The 26,596-nt window shown below is 41.4% G+C and overlaps 1 protein-coding gene across 1 annotated transcript in view; it reads right to left on the reverse strand.

Moving 5' to 3' along the window:
- Positions 1–1,640: 1,640 nt before the first annotated feature.
- Positions 1,641–26,596, reverse strand: part of LOC149068064 (uncharacterized) — a 31,206-nt gene continuing 6,250 nt past the window's right edge. Inside the window, exons 3-8 of the mRNA XM_089251535.1 lie at positions 25,164–25,289; positions 24,877–25,064; positions 15,667–15,867; positions 15,421–15,565; positions 11,830–11,924; positions 1,641–1,778 (exon numbers count right to left, since the gene is read on the reverse strand). Coding sequence (XP_089107661.1) covers positions 1,692–1,778; positions 11,830–11,924; positions 15,421–15,565; positions 15,667–15,867; positions 24,877–25,064; positions 25,164–25,289 — 842 coding nt within the window. The 3' untranslated portion in view covers positions 1,641–1,691. The remainder of the gene's footprint in view (positions 1,779–11,829; positions 11,925–15,420; positions 15,566–15,666; positions 15,868–24,876; positions 25,065–25,163; positions 25,290–26,596) is intronic.

The following is a 26,596-nucleotide window of genomic DNA, read 5'->3' on the forward strand; positions in this document are numbered from 1 at the left end:
TAAAGTAGTAAATGTTTTTTTTGCTAGGGGTGTATGTTGTGTGTAAAAAAAAAGAAAAATATGTATTTACAAATTTTTCTCTCAAAAACCAATTTCAAAACTGATTTATTTTCTCCCTCGCCCAAGGGAGGGTATTATTTTGGAGCCCCCTCCGCCTGTAAAAGAGTAGACCCATCCACCCTTCCCAGTCCAGCCATAGGTGCAGATAGACTTGAAGGTCTTAGAGGTGCGGCAGATGACAATTGATATACATCATGTATACATCAGTAGGCTCTGCCATTGACGTTGGGGGGAGGATGGATTGCCCTCCCTCAACGTATAAGGGGCTGTTCAAGTATTACGTAAGCAAATTTTTAGCCATTTTTGACCCCCCCCCCCCTTGGCAGCAAAATTTCTTCATCAGCTCTGCCCCTCTGAATCCTAACTCATATTTTCATAAAGGGTGGTTGATGACGTAAGCATTATCGAAACCAACCCCCCCCCCATCGATGATGAGGTAATACTTGAACGGCCCCTAACAATTAAAATAATTTAGTTAATTTAATAATTTAAATAATTTATTTAATTCAGTAGTTTAAGTAATATTTTAATTTAATAATTTAAAATATTGTTTAAAATGTAATTTTAGTTTTTTTTTAAATCAATCATTATAGTAAATTTCTTAAAATTTGTTGGAAGATATTATACAAACCTAATTATGTAAATCAATTTGTACTAGTTAAAAAAAGTACATTTTGTATACTGTCATTCATAGCATAACATGAATGAAAAATCCACTAGAATGTAGATGGGACAAATTCTGTCATCAAATTTTGTGTTATTTCATTTTTTTTTCCTTCTTTGAATGTGAAAATGTTTTCTCGTTTTGAAGTTTTTCCGGCTTAAATTGATTTTAAGATGGGTTGTGGATAGCAATATGGGGGCCATTCAAGTATTACATAAGCAAATTTTTAGCCAATTTGACCCCCCCCCCTCCCGTCAGCAAAACGCTGACCCCTCTCCCCCCCCCTGTCAGCAAAATTTCGTCATCAGCTCTGCCCCCCCCTGAATCCTAACTCATATTTTCATAAAGGGTGGTTGATGACGTAAGCGTTATTCAACCTCCCCCCTTGTCATCAAAAGTCAGCAAATCGGAAACCCCCTCCCCCCCATCTATGATGACGTAATACTTTAACGGCCCCTATGGGGAGGGGAAAGGCATTGCTACTGTTACTTAGAAAGGATGTAATGTTACTCTCTCACACATAGTTGTTGATAAATTTGATAAGTTATTCAAAACTTTTCTGGTTAGCAGAATGCATTCGAGTTTGATTTATTTCACACTATTATGTAAAAAAAGCAATTTCGATGAGCTCCATTGAAATACAAAGTTTAGTGAAAACTAAATTCAATTTCAATTCATTCAATTTGGTAATAATCAAAATTCATTGTCCATTTGGTCTCTTTCTAAAATTATTTTGGTCACTATTGGGTCACTTTTTAAACATTTTGGTCACTATTTGCTCACTTTTTTAAACAATTTGGTCACTATTTTCACTATTTTTGAGGCCATGATCCGTGCTGACCCCTGGATCTTGAGCAATCTGTTTTCCTAACTCTAGTTCCGCGGAATAGGTAATGAGCCTAAATTGCCAGTGCAATTTCACACAAGTTTAATTCAATACTTCCTCTTTTACTTCAATCTTTGTCCATCATTTCGGCAAAACACAAAGTAGCTCGAATAGAAGATTTGCAGCTACGAGTGCAGTATTGCCACTGGCGTCATATGGCGGTGATACCTAGTGAGAGAGAAAAAAATGTGTGAATAACTGAGGATTTGATGTCTCATTCATTCCAATTTAATTTCATAGATTAAGAAAAATTGTTTTAATAATTACGCATTCAATAGTTTTTTTTGTAAAATATGATAGGGGTGACAAGATAAAGTTTGTAATTTTTGTAATAAAGTAAAGTGACAACTTTATTTTGCTTCAATGCTGAAATTCTGCAACTTTCATGAAAATTAGGAAAAATGCGAATTTTATAATTGTTACAAATTTCAAGCTTGTCATTTATTAATCACAACGATCTTGATGCAAATTAAAATCATAATTAACTAATTAGTCATTCAAATTCGTGAAAATTAGTGAAATTGCAATTTCTCTGATTTTTATAAATTTGAAAGCTTGTCATTTATCAATCACAATCAGACACCGTGGTCAGAATCAAGTGTGTCCTTCGCGTGGGCATTCTGACCACGGCCTACTTTTTCTCATGTAAGCAAAATTGGTCATTTAATAAAATGTGATACATAATTGTTCATTTTGATTAGCAATAACACTAATAAATGATTTGAACTCGAAATGTTCAACAATAAAGTTTGTGAAAAAAAAATCAAAATTCAATCGTTAAGATAAATTAGTTTTTTATCAATCAAGCCACTCATGTGGCATTCGTTGTTGTTTTAAGTAAATTCTGAAACGAGATCGAACGCGAGTATTTTCTTATTATATTACCTCATTTTCTGTTACGTTATTTCGGGTGTGAACGGTTCCACAGGAGGAAATAGAATTTCGCCAAGCAATGTAACAAGATAATGACCAAATAAAAAACAATAATGTCTGATATTGTATTTTGTTAAATTCCTATTAAAACATTTTATCCAAGTATTATTCACGAGATAGCCAAAATATTTGGACTCAAGCCAGAGAGGTTCTTATTCCTTAGATGAAACCACGATAATTAAACGTAAAAAAACAATCGAAAAATTCTCTGAGAGAGATATGATTGATAATTATTTAATAATAATCTTCGATATTTAGCGTATTAATTTGTAGGCAGGCATTTCTAGATAGGTATTTTTGATAGCTAGCAATTGTTTCCTCTTGAAATCCTCCCCTCTCGTTGGAGTTACCATCTGGTCTACAGGTACCAATAGTGCACACAAGGTGAATATTTGTAGTTTCATTCGGCGATGCTTCCACTATTGATGTTTCATAGTAGACTAGCATGGATATCTCTAGATGATGACTGCCCCGGAGCGAGGCAACTTCGACTGTCCTCTGGAGTGTTAATTGCATGCCTTCCTGGAAACCTGAACTGTCATGTTTCCCTAAGGAGGCTTGAGAATTTTTCAGTCGTAAACGTTACCATCTGAATCATTCTCTCATATATTCCGGAAGACGGATTTACAATGTGTAAATTCTAAATTTTGACAATTTTTACTACTGAGCTTCCGAAAAAAAAGTAAGACGTTTCTTTCTGATTTTTTTCTCAATCTAATTATTCGAATAGTACAGTACCAACATTAAAGGTATTTTGTTTCATGAACGGAGCCAGATCTTGAATCCTGCGAACTACGCGGCCGCAAAAGGCGCCAACTGAAAGGGGTAATTCTTTTTTCTCACCAAAACATTATTCGCTTACACTTGAAAAATGTCCAGAACCGATGTTCATGAATAGAGAGTTCATGCAAGAAAACATTTACGAGCCCAAATTTCCGAACATTTAGGATGTAGGTTACGTTGCTTACAGCCCCGGGTAGTTCATTGTCTACTATTAAATAAATTATATCTGAGGTTTAGGCTGATTGCAGCTAGTGTTGTTAATATATTCGACAACAACCTACTCCAGAGCGTCTTTTCGAATTTGAATATTCAAATATTGAGATTGCAATCTTGGATTTTGTTTGTGGCAAGAAACACAAGTAATAACATTGAAAAGCTCATATACAGTGAACCCCACTTATAGCGTTTTCCAAAAACTCATGAAAAACGTTGTTGGCGGGAAAACGTTTAAAACGGGAAATTTCAATATGGTAAAAGTTAGATACGAAAATAAGTCCTAATAAGCGAGAAAATTTTTTAAATGGGACCGTTAAGCGGAATATGCTGCAGTAATTTTAAATTAATCTGAATTTTTAAATGTAGTTCTAACGTATTTCACAGAATGTTTTTCTTTATTTTTGTGAATTCCACATCCCCCTCCCCACATCCTGGAGCAGGGCCCCTAGGCTGAGATTTTCAACGGGACCTTCTGTAATGAATTTATTGCATGAAAAAAAAAGATGGTTATTGTTTTTTTTCTCCTGGATCCCTGGGCTGGAGCCCTGTCAGCAGTGCCGTCTTAACGTATGGACCCACCCGGGCACGGCCCGTGGGGCCTCAAGATAAAAAAGGAGCCTCACAAAAATGAGATATAGTTGACATTTTCGAGGAGCATACATGTTAATTTGTCTGGTAGGGCCTCAGAAAAACCACTTGGCCCAAGGTGCTCTTAAGATGACTCTGATACCCGAACAAAGTGATATATCCACCCCCTCCTCCAGTAATAAGATCCACCCCCTCCCTTCTGGCTGTAAATGCTCACCTAATAATTTTTATGAAAAATGCTCCGAAAAAAGTTCACCAAATCCTATTATTCTGAGCCCCCTCCCGGGTGGATCCTGGCCCGTAAAAGGGCTGCGGCAACCAGAGTCCTGCCTCGAGCAAATGGGGGGTGGGGAGGCTTACAAAAAGATATACTTATTTTGCATGGTAATAAATCTTTTCAAGAGGCCCCCAAGAAAGTCTGCCCGGGGCCCCGAGAAGGCACTCTACGTCCCTGGGTGGATCCCCATAGGCTCCTTCCCACAAACAGGGTCGATGCTTGATCAGCCGGGCAAGATCACACTTTGGCGCCCTTTGTAATGTTTGGTGCCCTCTTTGGTCCGGTGCCACTTGCCCACCCCCACTAGTTGCGGCCCTGCCCACAAGAGTAGGCCGGACTGCAACTAGATGCTTATGTCATCCGGGGCAAGGACCATTTTGGTGCCCACCCCGTCTGATCCGACGCCCGGGGCACAAGACACGCTGCTCCCGAGGGCCGCAACTAGAGGGGAGCAGACACCGGGACAATAATTATCATTTTTTGTGTATTTTCCCACATTATAAACTTACTACGGGGGGGGGGGGGAGCATGAAAAGTTTGACCTGGAGGCATACCAGAGATCCCAGCCTAGGAGCCATGCTGTAGGATATGAGATCCATGGTTTTTTATAAATTCATTACTCTGTAATCAATTTATAAAAACCATGGATCCCATATGGCCCCATTCATTACAGAGTAATGAATATCCGGTAAAAAAATCTGACACAGCGGCCCTACTTCTGGAGGGTGGGGGGGGGGGGCCCTGGTGCACCAATATGTGTTAAGAACAGGGGTCACTCGAGAAGATATTTGTACTTGTGCGGAACATATTTTTGGTGTCCCCTGCCCATGTTTTTTTTTTTTTTGTCGACAAAGCTTCTCACTTTTCAACTCTGATTTCGCACTTCTCTTAGAACAGTGCCCAAGTGCCGATCCAGACGGGGAGCGATCACCCCCTCCCACGAGCCGAATAATACGGGAGAAATTTGTCGGTCCCGTGAAATACGGATGATCCAATGCACCTACACTCTAAGTCGCTTCTCCGACACATTGCCCTGGATCCGCCTGCCTTCACTCCATTCGAAGCTGAAGATGTCTGCCACGGCCTTATTCGCAGCTGAAGATGTCTGCCACGGCCTTATTCGCAGCTGAAGATCACTGCCTGAGCTCTATTTGCCGCTGAAGATATCTGCGTCGGCTTTATTCGCAGCTGAAGATGTCTGCCTTTGCTCAGGAACGAATCCAGGGGTGGGGGCGATAGGTAAGAACAGAATAATATTGGAAAATTTTCCTGCCCCGAAAAAATACGGGACGATTCAACTAACTTACACAATTTCGCTTCTCCCGACACATCGACTTGAATCCGCACCTGGCGGTGCCCCATACAGCCGCGCAGGTCGCACGGCTAAAGAACCGTCCCTAGTTAAGAACACCGATTATGGTTTCTTTTTCCGAATTGTTTCCAACTCTGCTTCAACATTACAAGCAGTGCTGTCTTAACGCGTGCCCGGGTGGACCTCAAGAGAAAAGGGCCCTCACAAAAATAAGATCCGGTAAAACATTTATAGAATTTACCAGTTAGGGCCTCAGAAAAACCACTTGGCCCGGGGGCCCTCGATGCTCTTAAGACGGCCCTAATTACAAGAGGGTGCCAAAATGCTTGCTTTACACAGCTAACCAAACCTCTAGTTGTGGCCCCGGGTCTACAATGGTCTTAAGTCGGCCTTGATGTACAAATGGATAAGGACAGAAAAGAGAAAGGAATCCCTGCCCGTGCGGGATCTATTTTTGGTGCCCACGATGACGTTTCTCAGCACAACAATTTTTTTTTACCTTCCAACTTGGATTTGGCACCCTTTCCTAAAGAGGTGCCCTATGTGGCTGAACAGGTAGCACGGCCTCTGTGGTGACTGAAACGCTTCAGCCTAATTTCTTATTATTTTTGTTTTCTTCATTCTATAAATTCTTTATCGAGGAAAAATCTGGTGAAGAATTCAGTGGAATCTGGAAATTCAGTGAAAAATCTGGCCTCTAAGGGTCCAACAAAGATCCCAGCCTAGTGATCCCTGCTGCAGGACGTGGGTGCGATAAACGCACCCAGTCTTCTCACTAGGCCAGTATGTCCTATAGATATTGTATCTAGGAGGTAATGAGTCCCGTATATACCGGGTGACTAGAAACGTTACGCCGTCCGCCTATAGCAATTTTTCTTTTTTTTGGCCTTGTAGCATTTGCAGCGAATTCACAATGGCACTAATAATTTTATGGAATTAAAATTAATTTAATACTCTCTAAAATACTTTAAGACATTCATTTTTAAAAATATTGTTGGCGCTGCTATCTACTTTCAAAATCAGAAGTGCCTAATGTGGTGATGACGATAAGCTCAGGTATAAAAAACTAAATTCTTCATTCCGCTTTGCTCCTTATAAACAAAGCTTATAAACTGGCCTGAAAGATCAAACTTCTAGTTCAGTAATTTTTTCAAGACCCAAGGAGACCTTTGTCCAAAACAAAGGACCTTCACACAAGCAGACGACAGGTAAAAATGATAAAAAGTGAATTTTTCCACACTCCACTTTATGGTAATGTGCTGCCCTCTAATCTCAAATTTAAAAGTGACTCATGTGGTGATGATGAAGTTCGAAGTAAAAAACTATATTCTTTATTCCGCTCCGTTCCTTATAAACAAAGCTCATAAACTGAGCTGGATATTTGAACTGAAAGTTCGGTTATTTTATTTGAGCACAAGGAGCCGTCCGAAACAAAGAACCTCTTAATGAGCAGACGACAGACGGTTTGTTCGGTTCCGTACAAGCTAAGCTCACAAACAGAACTGGAAGTTCGAACGGCCAGTTCAGTTATTTTTTCAGGGCACAAGGAGACAGACGTCCGAAACAAGTAACCTGGAGAGAAGCAGACGACAGAGATTCTCCGAGGCTTGCATCGAGCTTATATTACTGGGGGGAGCAACTAATCTAGCCGCCGCGACGGCAGCGACATCAAATGCAAGGAAATTACGTGACTCAGTGAAAACAAAGTTTTCGCCTGGCAATTTGCCCATCAGGTCGGTCTCTGGGTTTTATTGGGTTTTAATTATTATTTCTTTCATTACTTCTGGGGTAATTGTTTTCATCAATTCTGGATTTGTTTCTTTCATTAATGCTGAAATTATTTCTTTCATTAATGCTGGAATTATTTCTTTCCTTGATTCTGAAATTATATCTCATTAATTAAAGATTAAAAAAAGGATAGAGAAATTCATCCAAAGATGAAAAAAAGATGAAATTGTTTATTTCATTGATACTGGAATAATTTCTTTCATCAATTCTGGAATTTTCCTCCCTTAATTCTTGAATTTTCTTTCATTAATTCTGGAATTATTTCCTTTATTATAATTATTATTTCTTTCATTACTTCTGGAGCAATTGCTTTCATTACTTCTGGTTCTTGTTTCTTTTATTAATGCTGAAATTATTTCTTTTATTAATGCTGAAATTATTTCTTTTATTAATGCTGAAATTATTTCTTTTATTAATGCTGAAATTATTTCTTTTATTAATGCTGAAATTATTTCTTTTATTAATGCTGAAATTATTTCTTTTATTAATGCTGAAATTATTTCTTTCATTAATGCTGGAATTATTTCTTTTATTAATGCTGGAATTATTTCTTTCATTGATTCTCAAATTATATCTCATTAATTCTGGAACTGTCTCTTTCATTAATTTTGGAATTATATCTTTTTCATAAATTTTGGAATTATCTCTTTCATTTATTGTTTTAAACTCCTATTTATGCCATAAGAAAATAACGGGATCTTGTTACTTTTCACCGAGTCACGTGATGTTCCGACGAAAGATGTTCGGGAGACACTGTTCTCAGCGGAGACCGCTGACGTTATACTCTCTCCTGTAATATAAGCTGCCATCATATGTCGAAATTTCAGGCAACTCGTGCGATGATGAAAAAAGAGAGAAAGAGAGAGTTCTTGGTTATTTTTTAGCATAAAATTTTTTTGCGAGACGAAAATTTCGGTAACAAAATTCGTATATTTGCGATAATCGATTTTTTATGTAGAAAAAATAATTATTTTCTTTCCACAAAAAAATTCGGACAATATGGATGATCGAACAAATAAGTGAAAATACGGATTATGTGGTCTCCAGATAGGGTTACCAGATTCAATACTGAAAGGGAGGACGCCTGGTGCGAACCTTAGGCAGTACCGTCTTAACGCATGCCCTCCAGGCCGTGCCCGAAGGGCCTCAAGAGAAAAGACGTAGTTGAATTTTTCGATAATTTTTCAGGTAGGGCCTGCAAAAAATCCCTTGGCTCGGGAGCCCATGATGCTATTAAGACGATCCTGCCTGTCAGCCCCACCGTTGTGGGGGGGGGGGGGCCATGGAATTCCAATACTTGATTCCTTTACTTGTATTAATTTCCATTAATTAAGCAAAAACAATAAAAAATTCGAGAAATGATCAAAGTTACGTATATCTGATAGAGATGATGAAGCGCTTTAAAAGTATGACAAGAATTTATGCCTGTTCAATACGGTTCGGGCCACAATACGGCAGGTGGACCACGCTATGAATTTTGTAAATTTGAATGCCATTCTCTCTCAATGGATCGTGTTTGATTACGATCTAGACCAGTGGTTCTCAACCTTTGAAAGCCCGCGGCCCGGTTTCATTTATTTTTGTAAGTGGAAGGCCCGGTCAAACACATGATTAACGGAACATGAATGGGGGAAAAGGAAACGGCAGATCAGTCGCGGCCCAGTATGAATAATGTCAGGGGCCAGTACCTGGCCGCAGCCCGGCGGTTGAGAAACACTGATCTAGACTATCAACTTCCTGAAATATCAAAAAATGAGTGTTATAGAAAAAATGCGTTCTTTGAGGAAAAAAATCCCCTGTTCAAGATTTACGTCCGTAACTCGAAAAGTTTGTAAGTCGGGGAGCAACTGCATAAAATTTTTTTAGAAGGGCCGCGAAATTCTCCTAAGCTCAGACCTGTCTCTAATTTTTGAATTTAAATATCTCAGGGAATAATGCAGTTAAAAACATGTAATTTGTTTGTTGGGCTCAGAAGAGAAAGAGCAACAACTGTCTAATTGGAAGTTAGAGGACGGGGAAAGGGATCGTATAAAAATTTACATTTTTTATTTTGCGTACACTGTATTTTCATGTAGGAGCAGGTGGGTCTGGTGCCCCGGGCGCATCACAAAAGGGGGGGGGGCGCAAATTAAACCATTTAACCTACCCTTCAGCATTACGAGGGGGGGGGGTGCCTACATGAGTAGTTTTCCTGGATAACCAAGTATCTCCAGGTGCGGCCCTGCCAATAGGTATCTTATTTATGACGAATCACCGTTATATATTGGGTATTTTTTCTTTTAGATACATTTTCAAGTTTGTAATTTACACCTGGTAGCATTTCTTTTACTTCTACAGATCAAACTACACAGTTGATCCACTAATGACCCACAAAAATCCTGTCCTTATTCTGTAGAACTTGGTTTACTGCATGGGCCCATCTGGGCACTTCTGGCACCGGGATGTCAAGTGACTATTAGATCTGGTTCCGATTTTCAAGAGTAAATATGCAAATAGGTAGGTAGGAATTTTTAGCTAGGTTGTAGTCTAGTTTGCAATATTATTAGTTTCTCATCTTTAGTGCCATCCTTGCGATAATGATCTTCAATTAATACAATCAAGTGTTCTTAAAATTTTAGGGTCTTCTATCGGATGATCGCTATTGAAAAAAAATTGCACATTAAAAAAAAAATACCGTTTGATATGGGGCGCGGTAGCCCGGTCGATAAGATGCTCGCCTAAAGTACCAAAGGATGTTTAGATGTGTCGCGAGTTCGGTACCCGGTTCGTCCTTGTCAGAAAATTTTCTTGACACAGGGATACAACAAAAAACGGCGACTTAACCGCGGCAAAAAATTGCTACCGCAGGGAGTCCCCTCATCGAGGGTTTAGCGCACCAACCTCTCGACGAGTATAAAAACAAGCCTGCCGTTCGGAATCGGCAATGAATTGTAGGTCCCGGTCTAATTAGCCCTCGTGTGCAGAAAATGACCGTGGTGCGACAAAAATGATCAACCATTTGATATCTTTTTGTGATGCCCCTTTTGCACTGATGCCCTAAGCACGTGCTTATTTTGCTTAATGGTTAATCCGGGCCTGGATCTTTTCAATGTATGTGTGCGCGTGTGTGCATGGGTATAATTTCCCGGGGTTTGAGATTTTTTTTAGTAGTACCGTATGAGGGAGAACAACATAGAAAACACTTTTCCGTATTTATTTTCCATAAGGAATCCAGTATGCCATTAAGGGCCGTTCTAGTATTACGTCATCATCGATGGGGGGGGGGGGTTTCCGATTTGCTGACTTTTGATGACAGGGGGGCAGGGGCGGGGTTTGGATAATGCTTACGTCATCAACCACCCTTTATGAAAATATGAAATATTTTTAATGGCATCTTACTCGGTTCGCCAAAAACGAGAAAAACTTTTCGATAGTTTGTGTTCAATTGAAGTAACATCCCTCCTATTGATAAGTGCCCTACAGAGCCACTTTAGTGAACTCCAAATGTTTCGCGGATCCAAGTGATCTGGAAATGTGTCAGGGCCGCTTAAGTGCTCTGGAATTGTGCCACGCATCACTTAAATAATCTGAGAATGTGCCGCAGGTAATTTTAGTGATGTAGAACCGCACTGGGGGCCACTCAAGTGCTCTAAAACTACGTCACATGTCACTCAAGGTATCTCTAAAAGACTCACGGATCGCTTAAGTGTTCTGGAACTGTGTCTCGGGGTCATTTAAGTGATCTGAAAATATGCCACGGGCCGCTTAAATGTTCTGGAATTGTACCACGGGACATTTAAGTGATCTGTAAATGTGCCGTTTAGTTCATTTTTACAAAATTAGGTTTGAAGAGGGCAGGTCACATCAAGTAACCCCCAGGGCCATATTTGGTCCGCGGGCCAAGGAACTTTATGTGATTTATCATTATATGGCTTAGAGGGTGGGTCGCGATGAATTTATTAAAGATAAATTTTGAGCTCATAGCCTTCAAATAACATTGAAATTCACAGAAATTGATTATAATAACATATAAAGGTATTTTCTTCCGAAATTTCAATTTAAAAAAATTAATTTTCGATTGTGGAAAGGGGCACGAGAGAACCCCCCCCCCCATGTGCTCCCCCCCCCCCCTTGTGTGCGTCTCTGATCCCACCAATATGCGTTAGGTTTCAGAGGGCTGATGAAATTTTGCTGACGAGGGGGGGGGGGTCAACGTTTTGCTTACTTTTGCTGACAGGGGGGGGGGGTTCAAAAGTGGCTAAAAATTTGCTTACGTAATACTTGAACGGCCCCTTATTGGGTGGTCGATAAAGGATCTACCCTGTCTAGATTGACCGACTCACCTCCACAAGGTCGCCGCCAACAACATTGGTTCCTTTGAGTCCTCTAATTATCTCCAACATCTGTATAGTGGACAGACCTCCTATTTCTGGCGTACCTTCGAATAGAGAAAATTATTTATTGCATTTTTTTCAGCAGTAAACTGACGAACTGTATTTGAATAGATGACAAAATTTGTAGATTATCTGTAATTAGGGTGTCCCAGAACTCTACCGCCAAAATGAGGAAAGTCAAGACAAACATTTTTTTTTCAATGGAAACTAGCGTCGCATATGACTTTTATGTAACGTCCTGAATGAAATACCAGAAATTAAGGTTTCAAATACAGGAAAATACGGGACATCACCAATTATCGCCAAAAATGACACCAAAAGTGAACAAACTTCCTAAATATTACTCAAATTACGGAAAAATCATAATGTGGAGGAAAATGGAACATTACTGTAAATTGCAGTGGATTAAAACGAATTCCACAAAATAAAACGTTCATCAAGATAAATGTGGGAGATTGATATTCTTATATTTATAGTTGTAATTAACATAATATAATTAGGAGTCGAAAAATAATTTCAATCTTTGACTTCAATAAAGAATAAAGGTGTAGGTAGGCTTCGTGTAAAAAAACGGGAAAAACCGGGACACGTTTGCCAAAAAGTCGGAACGGCCAGAAATACAGGAAAAACCGGGACTGTAACGGGGAAAAAGGGACATATGGTCACTCTAGCAATAATGTTTGTGAGGAAAAACAGACGATACTAGAGGAAAGAAAAAAAATACAGTAAAACTCCTGTGTAAGACGTCCCACTCGGCGTTCCGCAAAAAAGTAACCGTCTGCAGAGGTGACCGCCGAATAGGAGGCTGTATGACAGGAAAAGCACATTTCGGGGGGTAGGGGGTTTGTCAAAATAACGGTTTTCAATGTCACAAAAGAAATCTTATTCTCTATTTACTTACAACGCCCACAAAACAGATATATTATACAGTGAAACCTCGCTATAATGATGTAAAGATAAATCCGATGTAACGATAAATCCCTCTACAATGGTATTTTTTCAAATGTCGTTTGGAACAGCCTATAGTCTATAATACAACTACAACGCTATACCACTACAACTTTTATTATTTTTATTTATTTTTCACTCGAAAAATATCCTTCGGTATATTTTTTTCAACTCATGTCACATGTTTCAGTTCTTCCTAGGATGTCTAATAATAATGTCGGTGCGTATAATCTGGTTGGCCTTTGTCATTCACGAGCTATTAGTTGATTGTTGACGCCGTCCATGTACGGTGCCTTTCAACATATATATATACGCTCCAAGGTTGAAACATTCTATCTGCTTCCATAGCTTAGATGGTAGAGCACTCGTCCGGCAAGCGAGAGACCGGGGTTCGAGTCCCCGTGGGGGGCAGTGATGAATTTTCTTCCTTGTAATCTTCATCTCCACAAATAACCAGTCTTTCGATGAATCTTGTAATAATGTCGGTGTTGGGTATCACCTAATCACCGAAAGTGTTTGGTATCGCTACTTTTCGTGCAATACACAAAAACGCATTGTGATAAACCCCCTTTACAGGAGCAATACACTTCTAACTGAATTTCTTCTATCAGCTAATCAGTTAAAATATTTTGTAACGAACTTAAATACTCAAAAGCGCATTTTTTTTGTTGATACTGAAAACGTCAATTTAGAAAAGTTGCCAACAGCAGCGTAAATTTGATGACACGTGATGATAATTTTGACCGTCGATTTCTCTACAAACATATTTTTCCTTGGTTCGGTATCGTAATATACATATCGAGGTTTTACTGTATCTTATTCTGCAACACAACATAATTTCTAATATTCCCATGTTCTACAATACAACTTGTAAGCTAAGATGCCAGATCATCCGATCAGTTCATTAATCTGTATTATCCGGAATCTGTTCTTTCTTTATAGCGAGCAATGTACGTGTCCTTTCATCACATTTCTTTTACTCCCTCACTGTTGTTCTACTGAATCTCTGAAGAAAATATCCTCAAAGCCGAAACTTCCACATCCTTTGTCTATTCGGTGAAGATCATGGACCATATTTGTCTGGTTTACCTTGTCATCCCGGGAGCAAATTTTTAAATTGTCTCACCAGCTAGCAGCAACCGTATAGAATTAGCCTTTGTAATCCTGTTTATTTGTTATCCGTTATTTTGACATACCCCCGAAATGTGCTTTTCCTGTCATACAACCTCCTATTCGGCGGTCACCTCTGCCACTACCTCCTATATACATATATCCTGTATATAGGAGGTAGTGCCTCTGCAGACGGCTACTTTTTTGCGGAACGCCGAGTGGGCCGTCTTACTGGAGTTTTACTGTATTTTTTTTCTTTCCGTCGTCTGTTATCGTCTTTTATCGTCTGTTTTCCTCACAAACATTATTGCTAGAGTGACCATATGTCCCTTTTTCCCCGTTACAGTCCCGGTTTTTCCTGTATTTCTGGCCGTTCCGACTTTTTGGCAAACGTGTCCCGGTTTTTCCCGTTTTTTTACACGAAGCCTACCTACACCTTTATTCTTTATTGAAGTCAAAGATTGGAATTATTTTTCGACTCCTAATTACATTATGTCTCTAATATATGAATAGGATTTTAGTGTCATTTATGAACATAAAATCCGATTGATCCGAAAAGGTACTATTGCTGACGTATAAAGATTATAAGGTTATACCTGCGGTAGACCCAAAACCAGCAACCAATGAAAGAGCAACATTTTATGACGTCGGTAAATCGGGAGTGGAAAAGAGGTTCTTTCTTTCATCTTTACCAGAGCTTGCTCGCAGGATATGGTCTTGGTTATTTGGCGCGATTGTTGATTGGCGCCAACATACGGAACCTCCACATAAAATTTTGTGGATATTTCTCACGTGTTCCTTAATTGGAGAGAATTTATTTTTGAAATCATTTTTACAGGCGCCACAAATTTCTTTCGCCATTATGACATACAAATCACCAAAGCAGGACAAGTCAACGTTAAGCGGGGGGGGGGGGGGGCTGCGCTTTTGGTGACGTCATGAAATGCTGCTTTTTCACTTGTTTTGGGTCTACCGTAGGCTGCAGACGCACGTCCGCGGAATGGGGGTGATTTTTGTATTATGTCTATGGAGCCTATTGTCCGTCCCGAGGAAAACTGGCCGCGAAGGGGGGTGGCGACCTAGGAGAGTTTCACTGTACTTTGGTGACTTCTGAAGCAGTGCCGTCTTAATGCATGGGCCCACCCGGGCACGGCTCGGGAGCCTCAAGAGGAGAGAGGGTCTCAAAAAATGAGGAATGGTTGAAAGTTTCGAGAATTTTCAAGGTAGGGTCTAAAAAACATCACTTGGCTCGGGGGCCCATGAAGCTCTTAAGACGGATCTGTTCTGTGAAGTTGAATAATACGTATCTCCCAAATGAACAGGTTCCAACCCTGTGCTCCCATTGGAAAAATTGTTTGTCTTGGCGTGTACTATCATCCTTCTCATTTTGGCGATAGAGTTCTGGGACTCCCTGTATACAGTATACCATTCCCGTATGCCCTATTTGGGTGGGTCAAAGTAAAGCTTGGCTATACAGTATACCTGTCCCGGGTGCGTATGCTGGATCCAAAGCATCGATATCCAAGCTGACGTAGATCGGTCTAGAACCCATCTTGGCTCTGACCTCTTCCATAAGCGGAGTCAACGATCTGTGCCAGCATTCTTCAGCCTTCACTACACAGAATCCCTAGAAATGATTTTCGCAAAATCAGGCACATAACGAATAGATATTTTTGACATATAATCGATCTTTATAAAATGTTCGTTTTCTAGCAAGATGAAGGTTACTTTATTGATGCTCCACTCGAAATCGTCCGCGGTGTACGAAGTACCTCGTATGCCTATCTGGACGATTCTTCCGGCGTCGAGGAGCCCGTCTTCAAATGCCCGTCGGAATGTGGTCCCGTGGGCTATTTTGCATCCCATCATGGTGTCGTTGGTGTCGGAATGGGCATCGACGTGGACAAGGCCGACTGGTCCGTATCTTTCCTGAAACAAATGCCCCATTAATTAAAAAAAACCAAAAAACATCAATGTTCTCGTCACGAGCATATTCCTGCGGGCCGCCTTGAGTTAGAGTTCGAAGGGAGGTGGGGGGAAGCAGGGCCGTCTTGAAAGCACCATGGACCCCCACGGGCCAAGTGATTTTTCTGAGGTTCTTCCAGGAAAATTTACGAGCATACTCCTCTTGAGGCCTCCCCTGGCCGTGCCAGGGCGGACCCGTGTCTCGAGACGGCACTGCTGGGGGGAAGGGGTTTGTTTTTGTATACGAGGCTTTTCGCATAGACGTCATAATCATCATTAGCATCGCTTTGAGGGACAAGCACAGGATGATTCCCCCCATAGAAATCAATGTTAGAATCGCCGATTTTACTGTAGAAACACGGAAATTTAGTGAAGTTTTCCACCACATCAATAACTTTAAAACTGAATTGAATTCTTGGTTCTCGAAATACTGAGTTCACTTAGAGGTACGAAATATGAGTATTAACTATAAAATAATTAGCCGGACCTACTTGGACCATCCATGCAATAACATTGATTTACACTTTTCATTCATATCTATTCAAGCATGGAAAATGAAAATTAATGTGTCAGTATTGTCTTTTGATATCCAACTGCATCAATTGATATAGTTTAAGATTGATTTTTTTAAATTAATTATGGTGCAAATATAAATTACATTGAAGAAATTCAGCAGCTTTTAGTAGAAAATTAGAGCTTTTTTTTTTTGTGAAGCAAAAACAGGCCGATCGACAACTTGAACTTCAAAAACATTTTCGAAATATTTAGCGCCCATCAAAAATATTTAAAAAAACATCGATTCATTTTTCTACATTTCTTTAATCTAGATTTCTTCCTTTCATGAGTCGCGCAGGAAGTCGCCATATTGGTTACCTTGGATACGGTTTTGTATGTCACGAGAGTCTCGCGACAGTAAGTCATCTGTCACAATGTATTGTATTTGTATGTCGTATGTACTTGTATTTGTATTTGTATAATTCACATGCGCAAAGTTGAAGAGGCAATTTCTTCAAATTAAATGGCGACTTACCGCCAAACGCTAGGTTAGTAGGGTTTTTTTTTATTTGAAGCCAAAAATATTTCAGAGAGATCAACGATTTCGCTCTTATTTTGTCATGATGGCTCACGCATTAGGGGCTTTTCGAGTATTACGTCAGCATCGATGGGGTTTCGGGTTTGCTGACTTTATATAAAAAGAGCGGGGCGTTGAATGATGCTTACGCCATCAACCAACCTTTATAAAAATATGCGGAAGGGTCAGCAGCGAAGGGTAAGTTAATAAAGATGAGCGTGTTGGTCGCTAATTGTCATAATCTTCTATATATTAACATTTAAGAATTATACGTAATTAGAATATTATTATTATCCACAATTATAGATCATTCCTAAAACTGAAAGTAAAAAAAGCTTAACAAAATTTAGATGGAGTTCGTACGTAGATAATCCTTCTCCATTGCAACATACGTGTAGACTTCCGCATTACAGTTCCTTCTATCGCCTGTCGCACTTTTTCTTTTCTCTACGCGTCCATGCATTTTTGCACACGGCGCGTCTTCAGCCATCAATCAGTGGGCCGCCGCAGTATCCTGCTCTAGAAAGAGCATTCTTGTAAACGAACCGGCAACCGAATGCGGCGCCAGAACTGGTAGTTTTTTTTCCGTTTTTTTCCGGGCCTCTTGCGGTTGCTCAGCAGGAATCGATGAAGGCTGCGCTGTCGTTGGGTCGTCCCTTGCTTCTGCAGATTTGTCAGAAGGAAGGCGGGTTTCACCCGATCTATGTCTTTACCATTTTTATGGATTTTGAAAGATTTATCATTTCTGCCCACAACTGGAAACGGTTCATCGTATAGTGGTCGTAGTGGGGCTAGAACTGCGTCATGCCAGAGGAAAACGTGACTTCCTGAATTGAATTCTTGGTGAGCAAACACCTTCGGCTTTCCGTGACATTTTGTTGGAGTTGGCAATAAGCTTTTCATGGTACGTCGAAGTTCCTTCACGAACTCTGGAGTAGTTATGTCACTAGGGGTTTCATCAAAGAATTCTCCTGGAAGACACGAATACCCCAGTTCACTCGCTGTGGCTTGTAGATCTACCTTGTAAATACATCGCAATCCTAGCAGGACAGTTGGAAGCGTTTTGGTCCGCCGCTCCGTCAAGTAAGCTTTTAGCGAGGACCTGAGCAATATAATGCCAGTTCTCTATGAGACCATTGGCTTGAGGGTGGAAAGCAGTGCTGTGTATATATGTTTAATGTCTAATAGCATGGCGAGGGATCGGAAAAGGCGTGATTCAAACTGTCGTGCCTGATCAGTGGTGATAACAGCTGGGATGTCGAAACGAGATATCTATGAGCGGTATAGTGCTTTGACCACAGCCGCTGTGGTGGTCGAGTTGTCATAGTGACGGACTCGCGTCGCGAGGTCCCAGGTTAGAACCCCACCATCGCCACAGTGGTGGTCGGCTGAAGTTGGTTTTCTGTGGTTCCCAACCTCAAGGCGTGAATGCGAGCCGATCTTCCCTTTAAAAAAAGTCTCGCCACAGAGAGCAACAGACCTACAAATGTAATTCAATCATAACACATCACTCACTTCACTTCTGAAATATATAGATGGCGGCGCTGAAAAAAATCAAACACAACACCACATACGCACTCAGACTGTTAGGTACACACACAGTTACACTCCCGGCACAACTCACTAGGTAGTAAATCACCCATAAACGGTGATAGACCTGAGTTGTGCTCGGTTTGAAAGAAAGAAAGTGCTTTGACCACTGTTAGTGCCTCGATGTTTGGTAAAGGTTGTGCCTCTACCCACCTAGTGAACCTGTCAATCATTGTCAAACAGCACGTGTTATTGTTTGAAGTAGGCAGAGGTCCTATTAATGTGAATGTAGTGAAAACGTGAATTTCTGACTGTGATATGTGTAACTGGGTTTTTCGTATGTTTGACTATTATTTACCTTTGGCAAGGTATGCATGATCTTGCCCACTTATTACAATCGGACATCAAAGTTTATTTTTGGCCAAATAAACCTGTCTGTGATGAGCTTGATCAAAGCTTTGGGTTTGTGAGGAAGTGAAAATGTTGTATCTCCAGGACTTTGGTACGAATGGGCGAATTTTGCCCGTAGAAATGCCACAACATAATCCGAAAGGGAAACCCGGAAGTTTTAACTTTTTCAAGTTTAATGATGAATGTTCGTATCTTAATGTATTCGAGTGTGGATGGCATAAAACATGGCAAAAAAAAGTTGAAGGTTTACGGCAGTATCTGAACAGTCAATCATTCAAACAAAATTGTTTCCTGCATTAAATCTGTGTCCCAAGGAAAATGTAAAAAATACTGCGTATAACATTCAGGTGATTAAAAATAGACTTGATGATGTGCACTGGGCCGTAACTACGATTTTTTGCCGCCCCCACAACTTTAAAAAATTCGATAGTTTTATAACGGTGTCCTTTGTTCCCACCTAAAATTGCCGACCCCTAAATTTTGCCGCCCGGGGCAGTTGCGTTCCCCCCCCCCCACCCCGGTTACGGTCCTGGCTGTGCATCAAGCTTTATGTGGAGACAGCGATGTCTCAACGCATGGGCTCACCCGGGCACCTCAAGAGAAAAGGGGGGGGGGCCTCACAAAAATGAGATCTGAGAAAAATCGCTTGGCCCTCGGGGCCCGTGATGGTCTCAAGACGGCCCTGAGAGATTTTATTTGGATATATATAGATATGATGTAGCAACAATTTTTTTTATCGCAAATTATCGAATAAACTAATTAGAACAAATACATTATTGAAGAAATTAACTACAAAAATCTTATATGTTTGGAAATTGTCAAATTGTATCTAACAATGTGAATATTTGATTTGGCAACTCCTCCCCCATCTTAAAAAAAATTTCCTGCCAAGAGTCGCACTGTAATCTACCTCAGAAATACTGTATATAGCGGCACCCATCTCACGGCACACCCCCCTCAGGAATAACTGCTCTACTCGGCACACTGTTTTATTTCGAAACTTGAAAAATATCGCTTCAAATGGAGCCATGGCTTCAGAAGGGAAGCAGGAAGTGCAAAAGGGGCCCTGTTGGCTCACCCGTTAAGAAGTTACTGACATCCTGCTATTTTCATATACAGTGTAACATCGATATAACGATACTCTATGGACAAAGAAAAAATATCAGTATCGTATCTTTTTCAACATCACCATGAACTATAGCATTGTTGAAATATTGGTTTTTTTTTTCTCCTGCCGTTCATCGACTGTTGACTTTTTTTTACAGGGATAGGCTGCTTCTGATGAAATGTTATACAGACAACCGTTGGCACCATCAGTCATGCAAGGTAGATCATTTTTGATCAGTAATTTGTTTCTATGCATAGGGTTGTAATCTGAAGTTTCTTGTGCCATTGACATTTCAATTTCATTGCTCGTGCCTGTGGATAGTTGCAGGGCCGTCTTAAGGGTATCATGGGCCCCCGACAAACCAGTCACGGCCCAGGCTCTGTCCCTCCAGGGATATAAGCCTTTTACCCTTGCGGGTTGGGTCGCGCTGGGGAAATATCATGGGCCCCCGGGCCAGTTGGTTTTTCGGAGGCCCTACCTGGTAAATCCTAGAAAATTTCAACCGGATCTCATTTTTGTGAGGGCCCCTCTTCTCTTGAGGCCCCCGGGCCGTGCCCGGGTGGGCCCATGCGTTAAGACGGCACTGGATAGTTGTATGTTTCCGTTATATTTAAACATTTACATAGTATATAATAAAAGCATGAATTTCAAACTCCCGATTAGCGGCCACCCTACTTTTGGGGACGAATTTTTTGTCCAAATGGTGTCCGCAAAAGAGAGGTTTTACTGTAATTATAATAAAAAAATAATAATGGTGTGCCATATACACATGATTCGAGCAAATATTTTTGTGGCAGATTATATGTAACCGCACACCGCCATGTGCGCACGATGCCTCTTACATTGCCCGTTGTGCGATCGTGTGGTTACCGTGCTGGATTCTCGTGGTGAGAATCCAGGTTTGAATCCCGTTGACGGCACAGTGGTGGTCAGCTGAAGCTGGTTTTCCGTGGTTTTCCAACTTCGAGGCGCGAATGCAAGCTGGTCTCCCACCTGAAAAAGTCTCTCCGCAGAGAGCAAAGAGACCTTCAACATGATAGTTTCAATAACCTGAAAATTTAAGCATTTGCCACCTTTACTTCAAAATATGGAAGGCAGCTTCAGCAAGAAGATGAAACAAACAGAACTCTGACAACATAAATACCTTAGGGCCATGCGTATAAACACACACACACGCTCCGGCATATACCGATTCGTTGAAGATACAGGATACACTCGTAAGAAATGTCGGGATCGAAAATATAGAAGAAATTTTGTGATACTCAATAAATGTGTATTGCGATAATCGTTGGTTGTTGTTCGCGCAATCGACTTACACTACGAGACGCGACGCGCGGTGGGAAACTGGGTGACTCGCCGAGCGACGTTTCTCAGGCTGATGACGACGTCCGCGGGATCGCGGATCGTTAACGGCTTCAACCTTGACCGTACTAACTGGACCTGCATGGTATACGCGTAATATGCGATGAATCGCTACGGAGTGACCGTGCAGCGTCTTTAGGCTTTCTACATCGAAGGCTGCCTCGCTGTAACGCCGGACCCTCGGAACCGCTCGTCTTTACAGCTGTTCCACGAAGTGCGAGTCCATAACCCAGGATCTTCCCACGGGCATGAATGACTTCCCACCCCCTTTATATACACTATGCAAGCTTACGAGGTTTATCGCTTTTTGATTGTTGCGATCGACAATGATCGTCGGGACTAATTGTTGCACAACAGTAGGCAAAGAGTGCTTTGTCGTGTTACATTACCGAAAGCAGAAAGCTCATTTCTACTGGAAATAAATTGTTGCGGACCATTCGTCTGACGCCGAAGGTTTTTGAAGTGGAAACTCCTATGGGGCAACGTAAGAGTGAAAGTTTGCGAGGGGAAAGAAACCATTAGCGTGGCAGGATTTTCCGGGTGCTAATATATTTGGTTACATGGAATGGTGGCATTTGAACAGGTCCTGTATTTTCTCGTTACGTTATTGTAAAGGGAAAGTCTCGAATATATAGCCAAATCTTGACAAACACGTGACATCATTTCAGTGATCGTGTGAAATGGACAGTAATAGGACGTCTCCGGAGCGAGCACAAGCAGTCTGAGAAAGCGCGTCCGAGTGGCTTGTTGGTAAGATGCTCGTCTACCACCGTGAAAAAGGTTACTGTCGCGGTCCTACGTTCAAACCCGCGGGAGGATATAGATAAAACATTTTTCCTTACGAGCTTGGGACGACCACCGATAGACAGCGCCTTCGTCTCCAACCCATCTCATTAATGGCGGTAAATTACAATGTAGCGATATGGTCAGAGTTTGTGTTTGGTTAAGTAGTCTGAGACCACGCGATCCCTAAAGTCAACAGCTACATCCCATTAGTCGCCAGTGAATCACTATTAAAATCTCGAGACGGTGTCCATGCTGTTACGTTTGGCAACTTATCGCCAAACACCAGCGTCTATTAACGATTTCGCTTTTATTTCGTCATGACGTCTCGTTGCTCACACGATAATACTACAATGATATATACAGTAAAACCTCGATAAGTCGCCACCTAAAGTTATCGAAAAATTATGACGGCTGGAGTGCCGTCAGTTTCAATGTGCAATGTTGTGAAAATCGTACAAATTTAAAGTAATATGAAATTTATTAAAATATGAATCAAAATAACAATATTATAAAATTTATTTTTTACCTTTTTTATCTCTTATTACTTAAATTATTGTGGTAAAATGTACTGTACACTTTGATTTACACTAGTAATTTTTAATTTAGACCAACAGAGCAACTGTTAGTCTAAAGCTATAAGTAGCTTCTATTCATAACATAACTCTCGAGCACATCAGTTTTACATATACATCAAATTTAATTTTAGTGTTTGAATTCTTCATCAGTAGTTCATGATGCAACTACACTGAAGAGCCAAAAAAACTGATACACCTGCTTAATATCGTGTAGGGCCCCCGCGAGCCCGCAGAAGTGCTGCAACACGACGTGGCATGGACTCGACTAATGTCTGAAGTAGTGCTGGAGGTAATTGACAACATGAATCCTGCAGGCAGGCTGTCCATAAATCCGTAGGAGTAAGAGGGGGTGGAGATCTCTTCTGAACAGCACGTTGCAAGGCATCCCAGATATGTTCAATAATGTTCATGTCTGGGAATTTAGGTGGCCAGCGGAAGTGTCTAAAGTCAGAAGAGTGTTCCTGGAGCCACTTTGTAGCAATTCTGGACGTGTGGGGTGTCGCATTGTCCTGCTGAAATTGTCCAAGTCCGTCGGAATGCACAATGGACATGAATGGGTGCAAGTGATCAGACAGGATGCTTACGTACCTGTCAGAGTCGTATCTAGACGTATCAGGGGTCCCATATCACGCCAACTGCACACGCCCCATACCATCACAGAGCCTCCACCAGCTTGAACAGCCCTCTGTTGACATGTAGGGTCCATGGATTCATGAGGTTGTCTCCATACCCGTACACGTCCATCAGCTCGAAGCAATTGGAACCGAGACTCGTCAGACCAGGCAACGTGTTTCCAGTCCTCAACAGTCCAATATCGGTGTTGTCGGGCCCAGGCGAGGCGTAAAGCTTTGTATCGTGCAGTCATCAAGGGTACACGAGTGGGCCTTCGGCTCCGAAAGCCCATATCGATGATGTTTCGTTGAATGGTTCGCACGCTGACACTTGTTGATGGCCCAGCATTGAAATTTGCGGAAGGGTTGCACGTCTGTCACGTTTAATGATTCTCGTCAGTCGTCCCGTTCATGCATGATCTTTTTCCGGCCGCAGCGATGTCGTAGATTGAATTTTTTACCGGATTTCCGATATTCACGGTACACTCGTGAAATGGTCGTACGTGAAAATCCAAATTTCATCGCTACCTCGGAGATGCTATGTCGTTCCCATCTCTCGTGCGCCGACTATAACACCACGTTCAAACTCACTTAAATCTCGATAACCTGCCATTGTAGCAGCAGTAACCGATCTAACAACCATGCCAGACACTTGTTGTGTTATATAGGCGTTGCCGACCGCAGTGCCGTACTCTGATTGGTTCCATATCTCTTTATTTGCATACGCATGCCTGTACCAGTTTTTTTTTCTCTTCAGTTTACAAAGTAATCTCGAACACTTTTGACTTGGTGGAGGGGCCCTGGGTAGGGAAAAGTAAACAGAAGACCTCAACTTGGGAAAGAATGTCTAATTTTTTTCAACAGAGATATTTCGTTTAAATTTCAAACCCGAAATTAGGAGAGCCCATGCTTTCTATGATTGATTATTATCCATACCAGTTGCACTTTGACTTGATATTAATTTGATAATTTGATTAACATAATTTTTGATTTCCTTGCACTTTGTGTAATCTTTGACGTATCAATAAATTTTGGTTTTGCCGGAGATGCCCAGCCCTCCCTGGGGGGGGGGGGGCGAAGTGCTTACGTTGCTTCTTGCGACAGAGCCTGGGTGTCTCGTGGTTTCTCCAGTAGAGCCCATACAGAAATGAGATCTAGCTTGAACAGTCCCCAACGTTTCAAAAACCTTAGTCGGCAAATGAACTTCCCCGGCGTAACTTTCGTTACTTAAACTGTTCCGTTTGGGTATATATAGGATTTTATGGTCACTTTTTTAAGCATATGGCAATGCTGTTAACAAGCTCGTTTTTATATACTCGTTTTTACTACGATATATTGTAGAAGGATTATCGCTATACCGAGTGGCAACAGTTTAAGGTAAAAGAATAAGACATTTCCAAGACAATCCAAAAAAGACTTAAAAAAATAGTGTTGTAAAGGGATTTATCGTTATACCGAGTATCGCTGTAGAAAGGTTTCACTATTATTCAATACTACAAATCCAGATATCGTGCTTACGTTTATGGCCTGTAGGATGGGATAAGTGATCGTGTGGTCGCCTCCCATGGATATCTGTTTGCACTTCCCACGACCGATGATGTCGCTGGAACATTTCCTGATGTCGGAGACTGCTTGGCTCAAGTCGTACATCGTTATCGGGATGTCTCCGACGTCTGCCACGTTGAGGTGCTCGAATGGGGCGTCTCCTGAAGAGAATCAAACAGACCTGTCACACGTTTATTTTCACAAACTTTCATGGCGATTGGGATGGATGTAAGTCATTTTGATTTCCAGAACAATCTTACCCGTGGCTGCATTGCATGGTCTCAGCAGCGAAGATTCAGCTCTTATCTGCCTGGGACCGAATCTGGTTCCGGATCTGTTGGACGTCCCACAATCCAGAGGAATTCCCACGAAGCAGACATCCAATCCTGGCAAAGATAGAGGGGAAAAATGGAGAAGTATTCATGTTGGTAATTTCGGCCAGAAAAGAACTGACCTTAGACCTTGACTGGTGCGAGCCGGGGTTCCATTGCGTAGTAATGATATAGTTTAGCGAACTTCCTTCGTCAAATAACTCTGCCGATTGCACGAGCAGCAGTGCGTATAAGCCATGATTGGAATAAAAGCATAAGAATGTGGCAAAACCTTTGGCCAAAAAAAACCAAAAAAGATAAAAAAAAGGGGGGGGGGGGACTGTCCCATAAAATACATACGGGATGTATGGTCACTTTATTCCTTGTTATTCGTTGGTGTAGAGGCGCCATCTGTTGTTAAAATACCCAAGTGACGTTGGCAAGAGTCAACACCAGCTAAAGCAGAATGCTTAGGAAGTTGCTATTGCTGCAAGAGTACGCATGCACGTGTCCTCATTTTCAAGTTTCGGAATCCAGCAACCCCACGTCATAGGCCAAGAAGAAATATTAATTAGCAGCGCAGGGCCATCATTTAAACTTTTTCCGGGGGGGGGGGCAAAGCACATACTCAATGTATGTATATATATATACAATTTTTAGTGTATTTTCAAAAGCCGGGGCCTGCCCCCCACCCTAAATGACGCACCTGATTAGCAATTCTGTTTTGATCGGGAAACCATTATGATTTTTTCCGCATAGTGGTGCCATCTGTTGTGAACACTGGTAAGAGGGTAGAGCTAAAGCCGAGTTTTCCTAGGAGCAGGTTTCCTGTGCCGAGCGCAACGTGATTCGCCCAGCGCGACACGCCGTCCACTCACCAGTACGAAAAGCAGCATGACTGTTTTCCTACGGAGCGCAATACGCCTCACGACAGCGCTTTACGTCGGGCGTGATTGGCCGACTGCTTCAAATGCGTCGCGGTTTTGCCGATATTCTCTTCACTCTTGTGTGTTTTCTTTTCCTTCAAACCGGAGCATGCAGACGACAGAGTAGCTGATGCCAAAGCCATATATTTTATATAGCCGCCTTGATCTGATGCGCCTTGCTAGGAAAACACAAACGCGTAGCGTGATTATGTAACACGTTTCTGTCGGCGCGAAATAGTCTAATTCGGTTCACGCGGCGCAAGAAACCTGCTCCTAGGAAAACCCGGCTTTAACAAGACTGTGGAAACTTTCAGAAATGCCAGTAAATGAAACAAAATACACAGGGTCTTTTTGCTAAGGAAAACCGCTTGCCATGCTCCAAGAAAAGCAAAATAAATAATTGACCAGATTGTGGGAACAATGTATTATAGGAGGCACGGACCGTTATTTGCTCTT

The sequence above is a fragment of the Pholcus phalangioides genome, unplaced genomic scaffold (assembly GCF_987345545.1).
Source record: "Pholcus phalangioides strain wild (caught in Gottingen) unplaced genomic scaffold, Ppha-v1.0 ptg000027l_1, whole genome shotgun sequence".
In the NCBI taxonomy this organism is placed as follows: Eukaryota; Metazoa; Arthropoda; class Arachnida; order Araneae; family Pholcidae; genus Pholcus; species Pholcus phalangioides.